The sequence below is a fragment of the Hemitrygon akajei genome, chromosome 6, assembly GCF_048418815.1.
Source record: "Hemitrygon akajei chromosome 6, sHemAka1.3, whole genome shotgun sequence".
Classification (NCBI taxonomy): domain Eukaryota; kingdom Metazoa; phylum Chordata; class Chondrichthyes; order Myliobatiformes; family Dasyatidae; genus Hemitrygon; species Hemitrygon akajei.
Window position 1 is genome coordinate 36,282,607 of NC_133129.1, and position 16,804 is coordinate 36,299,410.

Genomic DNA, 16,804 nt, shown 5'->3' on the forward strand with positions numbered 1-16,804 from the left:
ATAAGGATGTTAATTCTGGATCCTTCAGTAATAATTATTCAGTGGCAATTTATTTGTATCGGTGTAATAATTCACAAAATCAACAAAGATGCCATATGTGATTTGATGCTACATGAAAAGCCTGTTTCCTCAACAGCTGTTAACACAAATTAACTTTATAATTAATAGCCAATGTAAGTACATAGAGCAGCAGTATGCAAATATGGAATATTGTGAACAAGCTTTACTTGGAACAAATCCAATTTTAAAATTGCAATTTTCATACACCATAGGCTCTTGTTGGTATTTAGCAGCCTCGACACTGAAATTGTAGGTTCAGTCCCAGTCTAGAGACCTGACAGCAACATGCAGAACTTGTCCCAGCGTGCTGCTGAAAGAAGGCTGACTCAAGGAGTGCCTCTCTACTGTAAAGCAACAACAGAAAAATGGTAGAAATGCTCTGGGAACAAGGACGGTCTGCGCTGAATGAACAAGAGTTAACGCTTCACGTTGATGAGTGTTCAGCGTGGAGGGAGCTTTAAGGTGCAAACAGATGAAGTGGAGTGGGCAAGGAGGAAGAGGAAAACAAAGGCCGAAGTGGGTGCAATAGTAGGTGCTGAGCACTTTAACATGGGATTACAGCCAAGTGGGGAAAGTATACTTTGCAGTGGTGGATTGCATTAACAGAGTGCCATTATTTTAAGGATCAAGCTAGGATTACAGGGCATTAACAGTTGTACTATAAATTCTGTTTCACCACTTCTGTGGTTGCGCTGACATGCCGATCAAGATCAAGGAATGAATTAGCTTGCAAAGATTTCATGATCCTTCAGACATAGCCAAACATTTAATTTTAATGTTTACCATAACCTGGTGGAGGTACTGGTAGATTGTGGTCATTCGTATTTATATGGAAGGGTTTCATTGTTAGATATACACTGCAGACCTGAAAGAGAGCTCTTTCCATTTGTGGGATTGCATGAAATGGACTGCAAGCCAGTATTTACACTGCATCATGGGCCAAGAGCATCCTGACCTCCGGGATGAATTTTATTTGCACATTTGGAGTATCAGTAAACCTGGCAACAACAAAGCTTCCCATCCCATGTACAAGATATTAAGAGGAATTGACAGAATAGACAGCCAGTGCCTCTTCCCCAGGCACCACTGCTCAGTACAAGAGGACATGGCTTTAAGGTAAGGGGGGGGGGGGGGGGGGGGAGTTCAAGAGGGACATTAGAGGAAGGTTTTTCACTCAGAGAGTGGTTGGTGCGTGAAATGCACTGCCTGAGTCAGTGGTGGAGGCAGATACACTACTGAAGTTTAAGAGACTACTAGACAGGTATATGGAGGAATTTAAGTTGTGGGGTTATATGGGAGGCAGGGTTTGAGGGTCGGCACAACATTGTGGGCCGAAGGACCTGTAATGTGCTGTACTATTCTATGTTCTATGTTCTATCCTTTGTGGCTGCTAGCAGAGGGAGTGCTTGTGTAAGAATGAACCTTTGCGGCTTCTCACCTGGGGATATCTACAGCATCAGGACAAATAACAGGCCACGTGTTTAAATCTTTTCAGTCCCCTACTTGCTAACTGCTTCATGATAAGAATGCATCTGACTGCACAGTCCTGCAGTATATAGAGTATTCCTCTATCATCATCATTATGCGCCATGTCAGTGTTCCTCTAAAGCTCACATAATTTACTTAATCCAGTTATAGATTAATATTTAGATGTGGATATAAATGTATGGATTAAGATCAGGAGTAGTCCCTGAGCCTGCTTTACAATTGATGATTTTGAAGATTAAAGATTTGTCACATGTACATCAAAATGTACAGTGAAATGTATTGTTTGTGTCAATGGATAACAAAGTCATAGGATGTACTGAAGTCAGCCCACAAGAGTAGATATGGTTCTGGCACCAGCATGGCAGGCCCACAACTTAAAAATCCCTAACCTATATCTCTTTAGAATATAGGAAGAAACCACTGCAGCCAGAAGATCACTGGGAGAACATACAAACTTCTTTCAGACAGCGGCAGAACTGAACCTGGGTTGCTAGCACTGTAATAGAATTGCACTAACCATTATGCAATGGTGCTGCCCATTCAGAAGATCATGGCTGGTCTGATTATTACCTCAACTCTGCATACCCACCCATCCACTCTTAGTAATACCACCTTATCTAGAATCTATATTCTTTTGAGGAAGTGATCCAATGACCATCTGTCCACTGGGGGGTGGGGGGGGGAATACTTGGGTGTCATTTCTGTCCTAAATGGTCAAACTTATATTTGTAAATGGTGACCTCAGTTTCAAAATCTCCTACAAGATTAACTATCGTCTCTACATCCACCTGTTGTGGACCTTGAGAGGTCCTCAAGATTTGTATCTTTCAGTGCCCATTCACTCTTGTTAAGAAACTTACCTATCCAAACATTGCTCATAAGACAACTCCGTCCATTCCAGTTAATAAACTCTCTGAACTGTTTAAAGTGCATTAATATCCTTCCTCATATCAGCCAATTATGTGCATGGTATTTTAGGTGTAACCTGTACCTCTCCACTTATAAGTGAAACATTATTTCCCTATTTTTATTTTGAATTTCTCACTTGCCAACAGAGCAATACTCCATCCCATACAGCTTGACTGAATTTATAAGCCTGCCCTACTCTTTGACATTAAACTTCAAATATTCTGTACACTCTGTCAAACTAGATTGCTATTTCATACACATTTAGACTGGAGGTAGATTTCCTCTGTACGTAAGGCAAAGATGAACTCTTGTATTTTTAACTGTTGTTAAAATTTAATAGCAATTTAGTCATTGAATTTGTGAAGATTCTCAAACCTTTGTCTTGATTCCTGGGTTATGAAATCTCTTTGGGGAATAGATTTTACTTTAATATTTTTGACCAGGTAGGCATACAGTAGTTAAGCGTAATTGATGAGTCTTCATTATTGCCTGCTAGATGGTGTTATTGTGCAATTGATTCGATAGATTGACACTGCTCAGATGCTGATCTTTTACATTTTGAATAGAAGTTTAATTCTGTTTTGATTTTCCATGTATCTGGAGAATTATTTGTCCTCCATTAAGAATTGCTGGATAGCCAACAGGAAGCCTCAATAGTTCTTTCATCCCTGACGTAAACTTGTCCATGTCAATTGCACCATGATACTTGCACACTTCCAACGTACTGATGTTTTACTGAAATAAAAGCAGAGAATCCTGGTGATACTCAGCTGGTTCAGGCAACAGAGTCAGTGTTGCACATCAAAGACACTTCTTCACAGCTGGAAACAATCAATTCTACAGAGTTTAGTAAACTAACTACAGTCTTAGGAACTATATCAGATCTGATGAAGGGTCTTGGACCTGACACATTATCTCAGCTTCTCTTTCTACAACTGCTGTCTATCCTACTGAATCTTAAGAAAGATTTGCAAAATTGATCCCTGGGATGGCAACACAGACACACAAGATTAGTCAGTGAGAACAGAGAGTAGAAGAGTGAGCAGGAATTCATAGAAACCTGTAAAATTCTGAAAGCAGTAGACATGCTGAATGCAGGAGGATGTTCCCAGTGGGTGGGTCTCTGCCTCAGGATATGAAGTGTGCCATTTAAAACCAACATCAAAGAAGCTTTTTCATCTGGTGGTGAAAAACCTGTGGAATCTTCTAACACAAAAGGCCGAGGAGACCAGGTCATTATTTCTATTCAGCAAGGTAAATATATTCCTTAATGCTAAAGGCATCGAGAGGGATGGAAAGAAAGCGGGGACTTGTTAACAGTTATCCATGTTAATACTGACGGATTTTCTATATCAAAGTAAAAGTTGGGTTTATTGATGTATTAACAAGTTGGTGAATGCACAGGTACAATGAAATTATGAAAAACCTATGAACAGCAGCATCACTGGCACGTTGCATCATATAAGCAGCATTCACAAGTAAAACATAAAGCATAATTTTTTTCAAGAAATCACAATAAAACAAAAGAAGTCCATTTTACTGCAAAGTTGCTAAATTAAGAACTGAATAGATAGAACAGTACAGCTCAGGAACAGGTTTGTCAGCCCACTATACTGAACTAATTGAATTAGTAATCAAATGCCTGACTGAACTAATCCCTTCTGCCTCAATAATAGCCATATCTTTAAGTTTCTTGCACATTAATGTGTCATCTATGAGTGTTTTGAGTGCCTCTACCATATTTGCCTCCACTACCACCCCGGGCAGTGAATTCCAGGCATCCACCACTCTCTGTGTATAAAAAAAAACAACACTCCACACATCTCCTTTGAATTTACCTCCTCTCACATTTAACGTATACCTTCCAGTATTAGGCATCTCAATCCTGGGAAAAGATATACACCTCATGAGCTTATAAACCTTAGCCTGCGTCACTCCATAGTAAACAACCCAGGTTTGTCCAGCCCTGATAGCATGTGCCCTCTAATCCATGATTCATTCTGGTAAAGAGAAGCAGCTGTCCTTTAACCTGGTGTTGTGGGCCTTCAGGCTTCTGTACATTCTGTCTAATGATAGTCAATAGTCAGGAACCAAGGATGTTAACAGGGTGTCTACCATTTTAACATAGTGAGTTCTGATATAAAATGCAGTGCCTCCAAGGTTTTGGTAACTTATTAAGGGAAAGCAGGTATATCTCCTCATTAATTAACCAATCAGTTGGTAGCAACTCAATACGTAAAATTATGCAAACAAGATCAAGCTGTTCAGCTGTTGTTCAGATCAAACATCAGAATGGGGAAGAAATGTGATCTAAGTGACTTTGACCGTGGAATGATTTTTGCTGCCAGATGGGGTGATTTGGGTATCTCAGAAACTGCTGATCTTCTAGGATTTTCACACACAGTAGTCTCTAGATTGTTGGCGCATGGCCAAGTGGTTAAGGCGTTCATCTAGTGATCTGAAGGTCGCTAGTTCGAGCCTTGGCTGAGGCTGGTGTGCCCTTGAGCAGGGCACTTAACCGCATATTGCTCTGCGACGACACTGGTGCCAAGCTGTGTTGGTCCTAATGCCCTTCCTTTGGACAACATCAGTGGCATGGAGAGGGGAAACTTGCAGCATGGAAGTGCCGGATTTCCATACAACCTTGCCCAGGCTTGTGTCCTGGAAACTTTCCAAGGTGCAAATCCATGGTCTATGGAGACTAATGGAGGCCTACAGTCTCTAGAGTTTGCAGAGAACAAAAAAGCATCCAGTGAGTGGTGGTTCAATAGTAAATCAAATAACCATGCGTTACCATAGTGGTGTGCAGAAGAGCATCTCTGAATGCACAGCATATCGATCCTTGAAGCGGATAGACTAATGCAGCAGAAGACCACGGACATACAGAAATACCCAATAAACTGAGTGTATTTGAGCAGTTCTAAATAAATAATTTCTCTGGCTACAAGGAAACCTTGGAAAACAGGGATTTTTAGTTTATCTCTTTCAAGGAGATGGGCTGAAAGACCTGTTTCTGTGCTTGATTGCTATATGATTCTATACCCTTGGAGCCTCCAATTTACGTACCCATAACAAAATAAAGGAGCTTGAATTAAATTGACCTTTACACTTGCAATAAGCCCTAAGGTTCTTTACAGAAACATTATCAAACCAAGCAGGTAAAGTAATGTAAAATTGGTTTATTACCAGTTTCAAGGTTATTGCTTGTGGAAAGGCAAGAGAAACTGCGGACAGTGTAGCAGTGTTTCTAGTGGAAAGACACTCAGTTATGACCATTACTTTTCTGTTAATGAGGACTGCTATCAGTATCAGAATCAGAATCAAAATAGGATTAATATCACTGGCATATGTCGTGAAATTTGTTTTGCTGAGTGCAAAAAAACAGGGAAGTAAGTTACTGAGTTGGTGTTCGTGGGTTCATTGTTTATTCAGAAATCTGATGGTGGAGGGGAAGAAGCTATTCCTGAAACATTGTGTGCTTGGGGGCTCCTGTGCCGCCTCCTTGATGGTGGCATCTTAGTGGCATAGAAACTCAGCAGCTGCTGCACGTTCTCACTGGTGTGGGAGAAAGAAGCAAAAGCCTTGCACTTGTGAAAGGGCAACTTTCATTAACTAGTGGGTCATCCCACAGTACCTCAGACTTCTCAGTTTTTTCTGGTCCTGATGAAGGGTTTCGGCTGGAAACATCGACTGTTTAGTATTTTCCACAGGTACTGCCTGGCCAGCTGAGTTCCTCCAGCATTTTGTGTGTGTTCTGTGTGGTGTCAGAATCAAAGAATTTGGGAAGGGACAGCCAATTTACACATAGCAAACCCCATAAAAATCAATAAGACAATGATTAGATAGTTGCAGGAGTGATGTTGGTTTACTAATAAATATTATCTGGGGAATATTTTTATTCAAAATAGTGCTTTGAGAATGTGTATATCCATTAAGAAGGGAATTCCCTACTGATCTAGAGTATGTCCCTCATTATTTCATATACTTCAATCAGCTCCTCACTTAGACTTTTTTAATAGAAAGAAAAAAAAGACCTGTTTATTCAGTCCTTCAAACAAAAGGTGTAGTAGCCATGGGCACTCACTTGGGACCCAACTATGACTGCCTTTTCGTCAGCTACGTGGAACAGTCTATGTTCCAAGCCTGCACTGGTGTCCATCCCCAACTTTTCCTAAGCTACATCAACGACTACATTTGTGCTGCTTTCCGCATCCATGTGGAGCTTGTCGACTTCATCAACTTTACCTCCAACTTCCACCCTGCCCTTACATTTACCCGGTCCATTCTTAACACCTCCTTCTTCTTTCTCAATCTCTCTGTCTCTATCTCTGGAGAAGCCCATCTACTGACATCTGTTAATAAACCCACAGACTATCACAGATACCTGGACTATACCTCTTTCCACCTTGTTACTTGTAAAAACACCATCCCTTCTCTCAATTTCTCTGTCTCCACCACATCTGCTCTCAAGATGAGGCTTTTCATTCCAGAACAAAGGAGAAAGAGGCTTCCCTTCCTCCACCATTAATGCTGCCTTCAATCGCCAATGCTGCCCTGAACCGCATCTCTTCCATTTCTCACATGTCTGCCCTTTCACCCCTCCTCCCACCACCCCATCAGAGATAGGATTCCTCTTGTCCTCACCTACCACCCCACCAGCCTCCGAGTCCAGCGCATAATTCACCGGAATTTCCGCTGTCTCCAATGCAATTTCCCCGCCCCCCCCCCCACTTTCTGCTTTTCATAGGGATCTCCCTATGTGACTCCCTTGTCCATTCCTCTCTCCCCACATAGTCTTCCTTTATTTGATACAACCTGTGCCCTGGCTATTGAAAGCAAGTATCTCAAATGCTTTCTTCACCTCTTACCTACTTGTACTGCCACCTTTAGGGAACCCTAAACACCAGCACAAGAAACTCTGCAGACGCTGGAAATCCAGAGCAACACAAACAAAATGCTGAAGGAACTTAGTGGATCAGGCAGCAAATGAACAGTTGATGTTTCAGGCCGAGGACTGGAATGGAAAGGGGGAAGAACCCAGAATAAGAAGGTGGGGGAGGGGAAGGAGTGCAAGGTGATTGGTGAAGTCAATTGGGTGGTGGGGGAGAATGAAGTAAGAAGCTGGGAGCTGATAGGTAGAAAATGTAAAGAAGGAAACTGATAGGAGAGGAGAGTGGACCATGACCAGGGAAGGCAAGGCGGCACCAGAGTCTGTTGCTCAACATTCCTTAGAGAACTATATTTACTGTGCATGCCTTACTCCTTACTTCTCTCATAGCGCACCACCTTGCACTTGAAGATTAAAGGTTATACAGTGAAATGCACCGTTTTGTGTCAGTGATCAACACAGTCCTTGTTGAACTGGGGGCAGCCCGCAAGTGTCGCCTTGCTTCTGGCATCGACATTGCATGCTCACAACTTATTAACCCTAACCCCAACATTTTTCTTCTTCACCCTCTTCTCAGACAATCCCTCAGGACCGAGAGTGACTTGCTTCCGCTCCGATTTTATGCCCAACGTGGGAGTGACAAACCCTTCCACAATTGGTGATGGAGGGGTGGGTGTGAGGTTGTGTGTTCTTCTGTCGTTTTCTCAGGGCTTGTGTGTACTCCGGATGCACGGAGCCATTGTACCTGTACCATTCCAAACGCACCTTCATTATAAACGTCATGGCTTAGACCTCAGCTATACTCTTCTCTTCTCTGCCATCATTCAGTTTCCTTGTCTGAACACACATCGATCTCATCTGCTGTTGTCACCAGTTACTGAATTTCCAACATGACTTATGAGAATTAATGAACTTTTGCTCCCCACTGATCAGAAAGTGCTTAACCTCTGCTTTTCCCTTTTTCCCGCTGCATTTGAGTGTCAAAATGCTAAACTGCTCTCATGAGAAATTCACACAGGAACTCACCAACATGACAGCCTTGTACCCCATGGACCAGTGTTTTGGGTTCTGACGTAAGATTGCTAGCTTAAAAAATGTGACTTGTCTTGTTCCTTGTAGTAAACTAAATTAGCTACTGGGTGTTTTCTGTTTTCTGAAACAATTATATTTTTTTATTTTAAGTGTAAAGAAATCGGAAGTGTAGGCTGTGTAGCACCTTCAGCCTGCTCTGCCATTCAGTTAGATTGCGGCGTATTTGATTTTAGCTTCAGATCCTGCCTTTCTCTGTTACCCTTGACAAAAATCTATCTCAGCCTTTCAGTACGTTCAATGAGTCGGCATCCACAGATCTCTGAGTTAGAGATTTCCAGTGAAACATGACCTTTTAAAGAAGTCCTCATCTTAAATAGGCAATGTCTTATCCATCCTAAAAAACAGACAGTTGTCTGTTGCTAGAGTCGGTTATCAAAGATGTGATAATAGCACATTTGGAAAGAGGTGAAATCATCGGACAAAGTCAGCATGGATTTGTGAAAGGAAAATCATGTCTGACGAATCTTATAGAATTTTTTGAAGATTTAACTAGTAGAGTGAATAGGGGAGAGCCAGTGGATGTGGTATATTTAGATTTTCAAAAGGCTTTTGACAAGGTCCCACACAGGAGATTAGTGTGCAAACTTAAAGCACACGGTATTGGGGGTGTGGTATTGATGTGGATAGAGAATTGGTTGGCAGAAAGGAAGCAAAGAGTGGGAGTAAACGGGACCTTTTCAGAATGGCAGGCAGTGACTAGTGGGGTACCGCAAGACTCAGTGCTGGGACCCCAGTTGATTACAATATATATTAATGATTTAGACGAGGGAATTAAATGCAGCATCTCCAAGTTTGCGGATGACACGAAGCTGGGCGGCGGTGTTAGCTGTGAGGAGGATGCTAAGAGGATGCAGGGTGACTTGGATAGGTTAGGTGAGTGGGCAAATTCATGGCAGATGCAATTTAATGTGGATAAATATGAGGTTATCCACTTTGGTTGCAAGAACAGGGAAACAGATTATTATCTGAACGGTGGCCGATTAGAAAAAGGGGAGATGCAACGAGACCTGGGTGTCATTGTACACCAGTCATTGAAAGTGGACATGCAGGTACAGCAGGCGGTGAAAAAGGCAAATGGTATGTTGGCACTCATAACAAAAGGATATGAGTACAGGAGCAGGGAGGTTCTACTGCAGTTGTACAAGGCCTTGGTGAGACCGCACCTAGAATATTGTGTGCAGTTTTGGCCCCCTAATCTGAGGAAAGACATTCTTGCCATAGAGGGAGTACAGAGAAGGCTCACCAGATTGATTCCTGGGATGGCAGGACTTTCATATGAAGAAAGACTGGATTGACTAGGCTTATACTCACTGGAATTTAGAAGATTGAGGGGGGATCTTATTGAAACATATAAAATTCTAAAGGGATTGGACAGGCTAGATGCAGGAAGATTGTTTCCGATATTGGGGAAGTCCAGAACGAGGGGTCACAGTTTAAGGATAAAGGGGAAGCCTTTTAGGACCGAGATGAGGAAAAACTTCTTCACACAGAAAGTGGTGAATCTGTGGAATTCTCTGCCACAGGAAACAGTTGAGGCCGGTTCATTGGCTATATTTAAGAGGAAGTTAGATATGGCCCTTGTGGCTAAAGGGGTTAGGGAGTATAGAGAGAAAGCAGGTACAGGGTTCTGAGTTGGATGATCAGCCATGATCATACTGAATGGCGGTGCAGGCTCGAAGGGCTGAATGGCCTACTCCTGCACCTATTTTCTATGTTTCTGTGTTTCTATGACAGAAAATGCTGGGGGAACTCAGCAGGTCAGGCAGTATCAATGGAAATGAATAAACAGTTGACATTTCTGGCCGGGGAGAAGGCACCAGGATAAAAAGGTGGGGGAGGGGGGGGAGGAAGGGGGATAGTGAGAAGGTGACAGGTGGAGCCAGGTAGGAAAGATAAAGGGCTGGAGAGGAAGGAATCTGTTACGAGAGGAGAATGGACTAAGGGAGAAAGGAAAGGAAAGGAGTATCCAGCAGGAGATGATATGTGAGAAGAGTTAAGAGGCCGGTGGGATTAGAAGAAGAGAGGAGGGGGAGGAACTTTTTTTTACCATAAGGAGAACTTGATATTCAAGCCATCAGATTGGAGGCTACCCAAACAGAATCCAAGATGATGCACCTCCACTGAGGGTGACTTCATCTTAGCACAAGAGGAGGCCATGGACCAACATGCCCTCCTCCTTATTCTGCAGCTTTGCTCCTCATCAGATACCACATGAAAGGAGACCTGCTCCCTGCGTCAATCCTGTCAAGCTTGTTAAGTGATTTATGTTTTAATAACTTCACCTCTAATACATCTGACTCTCAGTGAGAACGCCCAACCTAATTAATCTTCCTTCATAAATCAGTTTTAATGTTCCTTCACCTAAAGTCACTTCCTATCCTTTATCTTTGTTCAGCAAAACCAGCCCCACAACACGCAAGTCTGTTAAAAGGAAAGCAACACCCTTACATTACCAATGTGTTTTCCATCATCATTTTGTACCAAACTGGAGCTTACTTGACAGGAGATATTCTTCCCTCAGGACAAGACAGATGGAGTGTCCATTTTCATTTTGGCAGCATCATCCCAGCAACCTCACTGAAGAATGACCTAATTTTAAGTTTTCAGCTCACATATTCAGTTCCAGAAAGAGTTATTATATGGATTAAAAACTCATGATCATGAATATGTTACACACTCAACAATTCAGAAACAGCGTCTTCCCCTCAGCCAGCAGATTTCTGAACAGTCCATGAACACTATCTCATTACTCCTGTTTTTGCCCTATTTATTTATTTGTGTAATTTATGGTAATTTTATGCCTTTCCAATGTACGGCTGCCACAAAACAACAAATTTCATGTCATTTAAGCTGGTGACGATAAATCTGATTCTGATATTTAGTCGAGGCTAACAATCCATATTTATTCTGTTTATTAATTTCCTGAAGCTTCTGCATCATAGAACCAGAATGTAATTAATCATTTAAATATTAGTTTCCTTTAATGTGCTTGTATTACACTGTAAGGCATAACAAGATTTCAAGTATTAACTGAAATGTGCATACAGAGTATTGATAACTTTTTTGCCTTCTTATTGTAGGGGTTCCAACACCCAGTCAAGAAATTCTTCGCCATACATTAAACATGCTCGTAAGAGAGCGAAAAATTTACCCAACTCCTGACGGATATTTTATTGTAACTCCACAGACTTACTTTATTACACCTTCTTTAATAAGAACAAATAGCAAATGGTATCACCTGGATGAAAGGATACCTGACCGTTCTCGATGTACTTCCCCACAACCAGGGACTATAACTCCATCTAACTCTGGCTGCCTCAGAGACAGGGGCCATCACCGAAACCACTGCGATTCTTGCAACTGCTTCAGAGAGGAATTCCATAATCATTCATCCACGCTTCAGAAGAAATCAATAAAAGATTGTAAGGACTCCTATTGCCCTCCTTCTTTCAGTCAGATGCCAATAACACACACTGAGAAAAGTAAAAGTACGGTTAACTGTTCATATAAGACTGAAACATTGCCAAAAACCAAGGACGGAGAAAAGCAACCAAAAAAATTTGGTCTGAAGTTGTTCAGACTGAGCTTTAAGAAGGACAAGTCAAAACAGTTGGTGAATTTTTCCGCCCAGTTTCCTCCTGAGGAATGGCCTCTCCGTGACGAGGATAATCCGACCTCCATACCGCGGGAGGTGGAGCAGGAGATAATTAAACGGATTAACCCAGACCTGACAGTGGAGAATGTCATGAAGCACACGGCGCTAATGAAGAAACTTGAAGAGGATAAGGCCCATCGAAATAAACCAGGGTCGTCTGCCCAGCATAGTGGCAAAAGCAAAAAAAGCAGAGGCCACAAAAAGGCCCATGGTAAGCCCCGATCACACAGTAAGTCAAGAGTTCCTAAGGGCGAGCAATCAGAAGATACACATTTAGATGTAACAGAGTGCAGAGAGTATGAGTTTTATGATCCAATTACCAGATCACCATGTGATAAAAGTACAAGTATGGAAATGAAGGGTGACAACAGCTTTGTTACATATGACAGAATTAACATGGCTGAATCTCATTATCCAGTGACCCCAGAGTGGGATGTGTCTGGTGATCTGTACAAGAGAAGGGTGGAGGGTCAGCTTCACGAACATTCCAGGGAAAGTTTACAATCCAAAGTACATCGGAGCCACAGCCATACGCAGGATAGAAAATCAAGAAATGATCGGACCAGCAAAGCCAAGGAACGGTCTAGATCAATGGATAATTCGAATAGACCCCTTGGCACTATTTTGTCAGGCACTGCAGAAGAGATGCAAGGATGTAACATGGATGAAAGCCACTTGAATAATGACAAATTGCGTTCTTCCAAGTTGCTCGGCCATCATAGATCAGGGCTGACATCGCATTCAAATCATATCACTGAGCCTAGTATACCCGAATGTGTTGATATTGATAATGTAGCAGGCCTCGATGATACCTGCAATCCACTGGAACCTCTTACAGCTGAAGAAACCTTGCCTAATTGCAATGAGCCTAGTGGCTCTGATGCTGTCATAAAAGCAGATGATTACTTTCAGTGTAATGTGCCCAAGGAGACTATTCGGACTGTATCTTCTCCAGCAGCTAACTGTAATGATGAACATCTGTTTAAAGATTATGACACTTTGACTTTGTCCGATGGAGTTAAGAAGCTGTCCCCCTTGGACAGATTCTTGAAACATCCACCTATCGAAGAAAATGTGAATGGGCAGCTGGAACAATTGTCACTGCAGCAGAAGCATTATCCGGAAAATATAGATACGAACAGCATTAATTTGCCTGTAACGTCACAAGCATCAACAGTGTCATTGCCAAATGGACAAGTGTTTAAATCACAGTCCGAAACTCAAACTGTAAATCACGTGGAAAATAATAGCCAGGATCTCCCTGGAATTTCTTTATATGAATCGCAACACAATAAACCATCTGAATTGTTTCACACTAACTGTGAGAACCTTGTTGGTCTATCAAGTGCAGTGCAATCACTGCCAGAACATGGAGACATGGCCGGACATCAGGAGTCTTCTTTTGATTATTATAATGTTTCTGACGATGACTCAGAAGATGGCACCAACAAAAACCAACAAGAAGGTAAGAGCCGAGAAGATGGTGGGACGGTGCAATGGTTGCTGGAACGAGAGAAAGAAAAAGGTCTCCAGAGGAAGTTTGAGAAGCATCTGACTCTCCTGAGCCCAAAGGAAAGTGACACCAGCGCCAGTCAGAAAGCTTCACATTCTGCTCGACTAGATAGTATGGACAGCAGCAGTATAACAGTAGACAGTGGATTTAATTCTCCACGGTAAGCACGTGATTGTAAATCCAACACAGTCATTCATTTGAGAGCTTTTAAGTATTTTTCGTCTTGTAGTAGAATGTTACTTAGAGGAAGATTTCAAAATTAGCTGATACAATGTATGTAAGATAAAACCTGTAAAATTGAGAAATAAAGAATGGAGAATTGATTTTTTCTAGCATAAAATGTAATTCATCATAGTGATGTACTGTAGTCCTCATAGTTCTTGCTTTGTTTCTTAGTATTGAGTATTAGATAAACTGACAATTTTATGTAAACATGTAATGTAGAAAAATGTTCTGACTTCATGAAGAGCAAGTTGCTCACCTTTTGGCTTCACAAAACTAATCCATCATATAGATGACGTATAAGATTATTATGCAATACTTGCCTGCGTGAATGCTGCCTCAACACTATTCAACCAAATGCCCATTCTGTAAGCATTCACTCCACCTGCCTTAGCAGGCATCATAGACATGGTGTGTATAACCTACGAGCTAGACTGCATTAAAGATCCAGAGCTCCTGCCAGTCCTTTGGTCATTTGCTTAAAAGGACAAGTATATCAGACAAGTATGTGCAAGTCCCCTTCCAAATCCTACCTCATCACTGATTTTCCATTACTGCTGGAACAAAGTCCTGGATTTCTCTCATTAATATCACGGTGTAAGTTCCTTTACCAAACAGACAACCTAAAGGTAATTAGCAACGGACAATAATCCTGGCTTTGTCATCCCATGTGTGAATAAAAATCAAAATCCAGACCCGATTTTTAATTATTTTTAAAAAAATGAATAAAACCCAAAATTCTACTAATTTTATGGTGATTGCTACTGGCCAGAAATAGAAGCTGAAAAAGTGAAAATAATACATAAAAAGTTAGACATACTGTAACATCATGATTAAACCTAAACTAAACATTTTAAAACATGAGTTCTAGTTCTAAAACTGCTGGAGAATTTAAGTTTCATCAATTAAACAAATCTAGAATAAAGGTTGGAACTACAAGGTTGAACTATGAAAAGACACCAGAATTAGACCATTCAGTCGATCGAGTCTGCCCCACTGTGGCTGATCATGATCTCAACCCTATTCTCCTGCCTTCATCCTGTAATCTTTGATGCCCTTACTAATCAACAACTTAACAACCTCCACTTTGAATATACCCAAAGACTTTGTCTCCACAGCTGACTATTCCACAGATTCACCACCCTCTGGTTAATGAGGTTCACTAATGCCCATTGGTGAAGTTAATTTGCCATCATTACCTGGTCCAAGCTGACTTATAACTCCAAGCCACAAATTAACAGGTTGAATTTGGCAGTCCCCTGAAATGACACATTTGCTCTGTAAAAGGATAGTTAGAAATGGGTATTAAAGCTGGGCTTCACAGCAATGCAAACATCCTCTGAAGGAATATTTAAAAGAATTGGAATATGCTGTTATTTCTGATGTAAAATCTAATGATGCAACATGGATTTCTCATGCTATTTTTTAACATAAGTTGTGTGCAAAGGTTTCTGTCACCAAGATCCAAGAGCCAAAATAATTTTGCAGGTAGCAAAACACTGCACAATAGATTATTTTTCACTGGATAAATATAACAATGTTAAATAATTCTCCTTGAAATTCTAACATATATTAATGTGTTCTTATTGTTCTATATGACTGAATTTTCCCAAAAATCTGAAAGCAAATAATTGGGAACTCAGTGTGCAACGTTGTTCTGCTGTGCACAGCCTTGTTTATAATTAGATTTTGTTACTGGGATCACAGAAAACTGACAAGCCCTCACTACTTTCCCCAGACTGCCCACTTTTTGTCCAGGCTCTGTTATACTGAGTTTTAGATGAGACCTTAAAATTAAAGCATGTATAATAATTATTTGGAATTGTCTGCCATAGAGAATATTCAATCAGTGAGTGTACTTCAGGTTAACATGAAAAGACAATGGACTAGTGCCTGGATTTTTTGATTGACGCAGCAGGAGGCAGGGCAGGGGTGGGGGTAAACCCTTATTACTACCCACCTGTCCAATGAAAGATTAAACATTTTGGTGAGCTGAAAGTCACTCAAAGCCTGAGGCAATGTAGAGCTCAGGGATGAAATTAGAAAGGAAAGTAGGAAGATGAAGCAGGTGTATAAAAATCTTTAACATATAAAATCAAAGTAAACCTTTAACTGTGTGATGAAGGATGGGAGAAAGGAATGAAAAGGAAAGAATGATCAAAGTGGCAGCTGGAATGTTTGATAGACACATGGAGTTCAAGTGAATAACATGCAGTGCCTTCACAGAGTTGCCATATGGTATAGACATTGACAATAAGGAGGTAAAATGTAAAGTAATAGAAATGAGGACACAGAGGAAACAAGACGTATTAAATGTTAGCATCTTCAAAACTGCATCCATCACCAGGCCTGGATATGCATCATATCAGAAGTAGGCCACTTTGCTCTTTGAGCCTTCTCTGCCATTCATGAAGTTCATAGCCAAGCTTCTACCCCATTGTCATTTTCTGTTCTCCTTGTGAGAGCCTTCCTCATGTGCCTTGAATTTCTGTGATCGAGGGACTGAGTTTGAATCCCTACCACAGTAAATAAGGAAGTTAGATTTAACTTCATCTCTGATTCCTTTGAATGAATTGGATGACTGAGCTTCCATGGCCCTTTGGATTACAGAATGGCAGAGATTCACCATGAATAAATATCTCCTCATTATCTGTCCAGATTGCTTAGTTCTTATTATGAGATTGTGATGCCTGGTTCTCAGCCAGGGAGAACTGCATCCAGTCTATCATCTCTAACAATGTCTGTAAATTTCAATGAGATATCTTCTCATTCTCATCAACTCCAGATAAAACAGGCCTAGTTTGTTCAATCATTCCTCACATGGGAAGGAAAGCAAACGGCGAAGGAGTACAGACCCCGGAGGGTTTTAGATAAAGATCATCTAATCTAATGTTTATTTTTGATCGAAGGAGATTGAAGAGTGTTTTGATTGAGGGGTATACATCATTGGGTAGCCTGGACAGGATAAGAGTAAAGA

At 41.2% G+C, this 16,804-nt stretch overlaps 1 protein-coding gene across 5 annotated transcripts in view; it reads left to right on the top strand.

Moving 5' to 3' along the window:
• Nucleotides 1-16,804, top strand: part of stox2b (storkhead box 2b) — a 169,506-nt gene that overhangs the window by 147,706 nt on the left and 4,996 nt on the right. For all 5 annotated transcript variants that reach the window (XM_073048090.1, XM_073048088.1, XM_073048092.1 and 2 more), the window contains one exon: nt 11,518-13,765. In XM_073048090.1, coding sequence (XP_072904191.1) covers nt 11,518-13,765 — 2,248 coding nt within the window. The remainder of the gene's footprint in view (nt 1-11,517; nt 13,766-16,804) is intronic.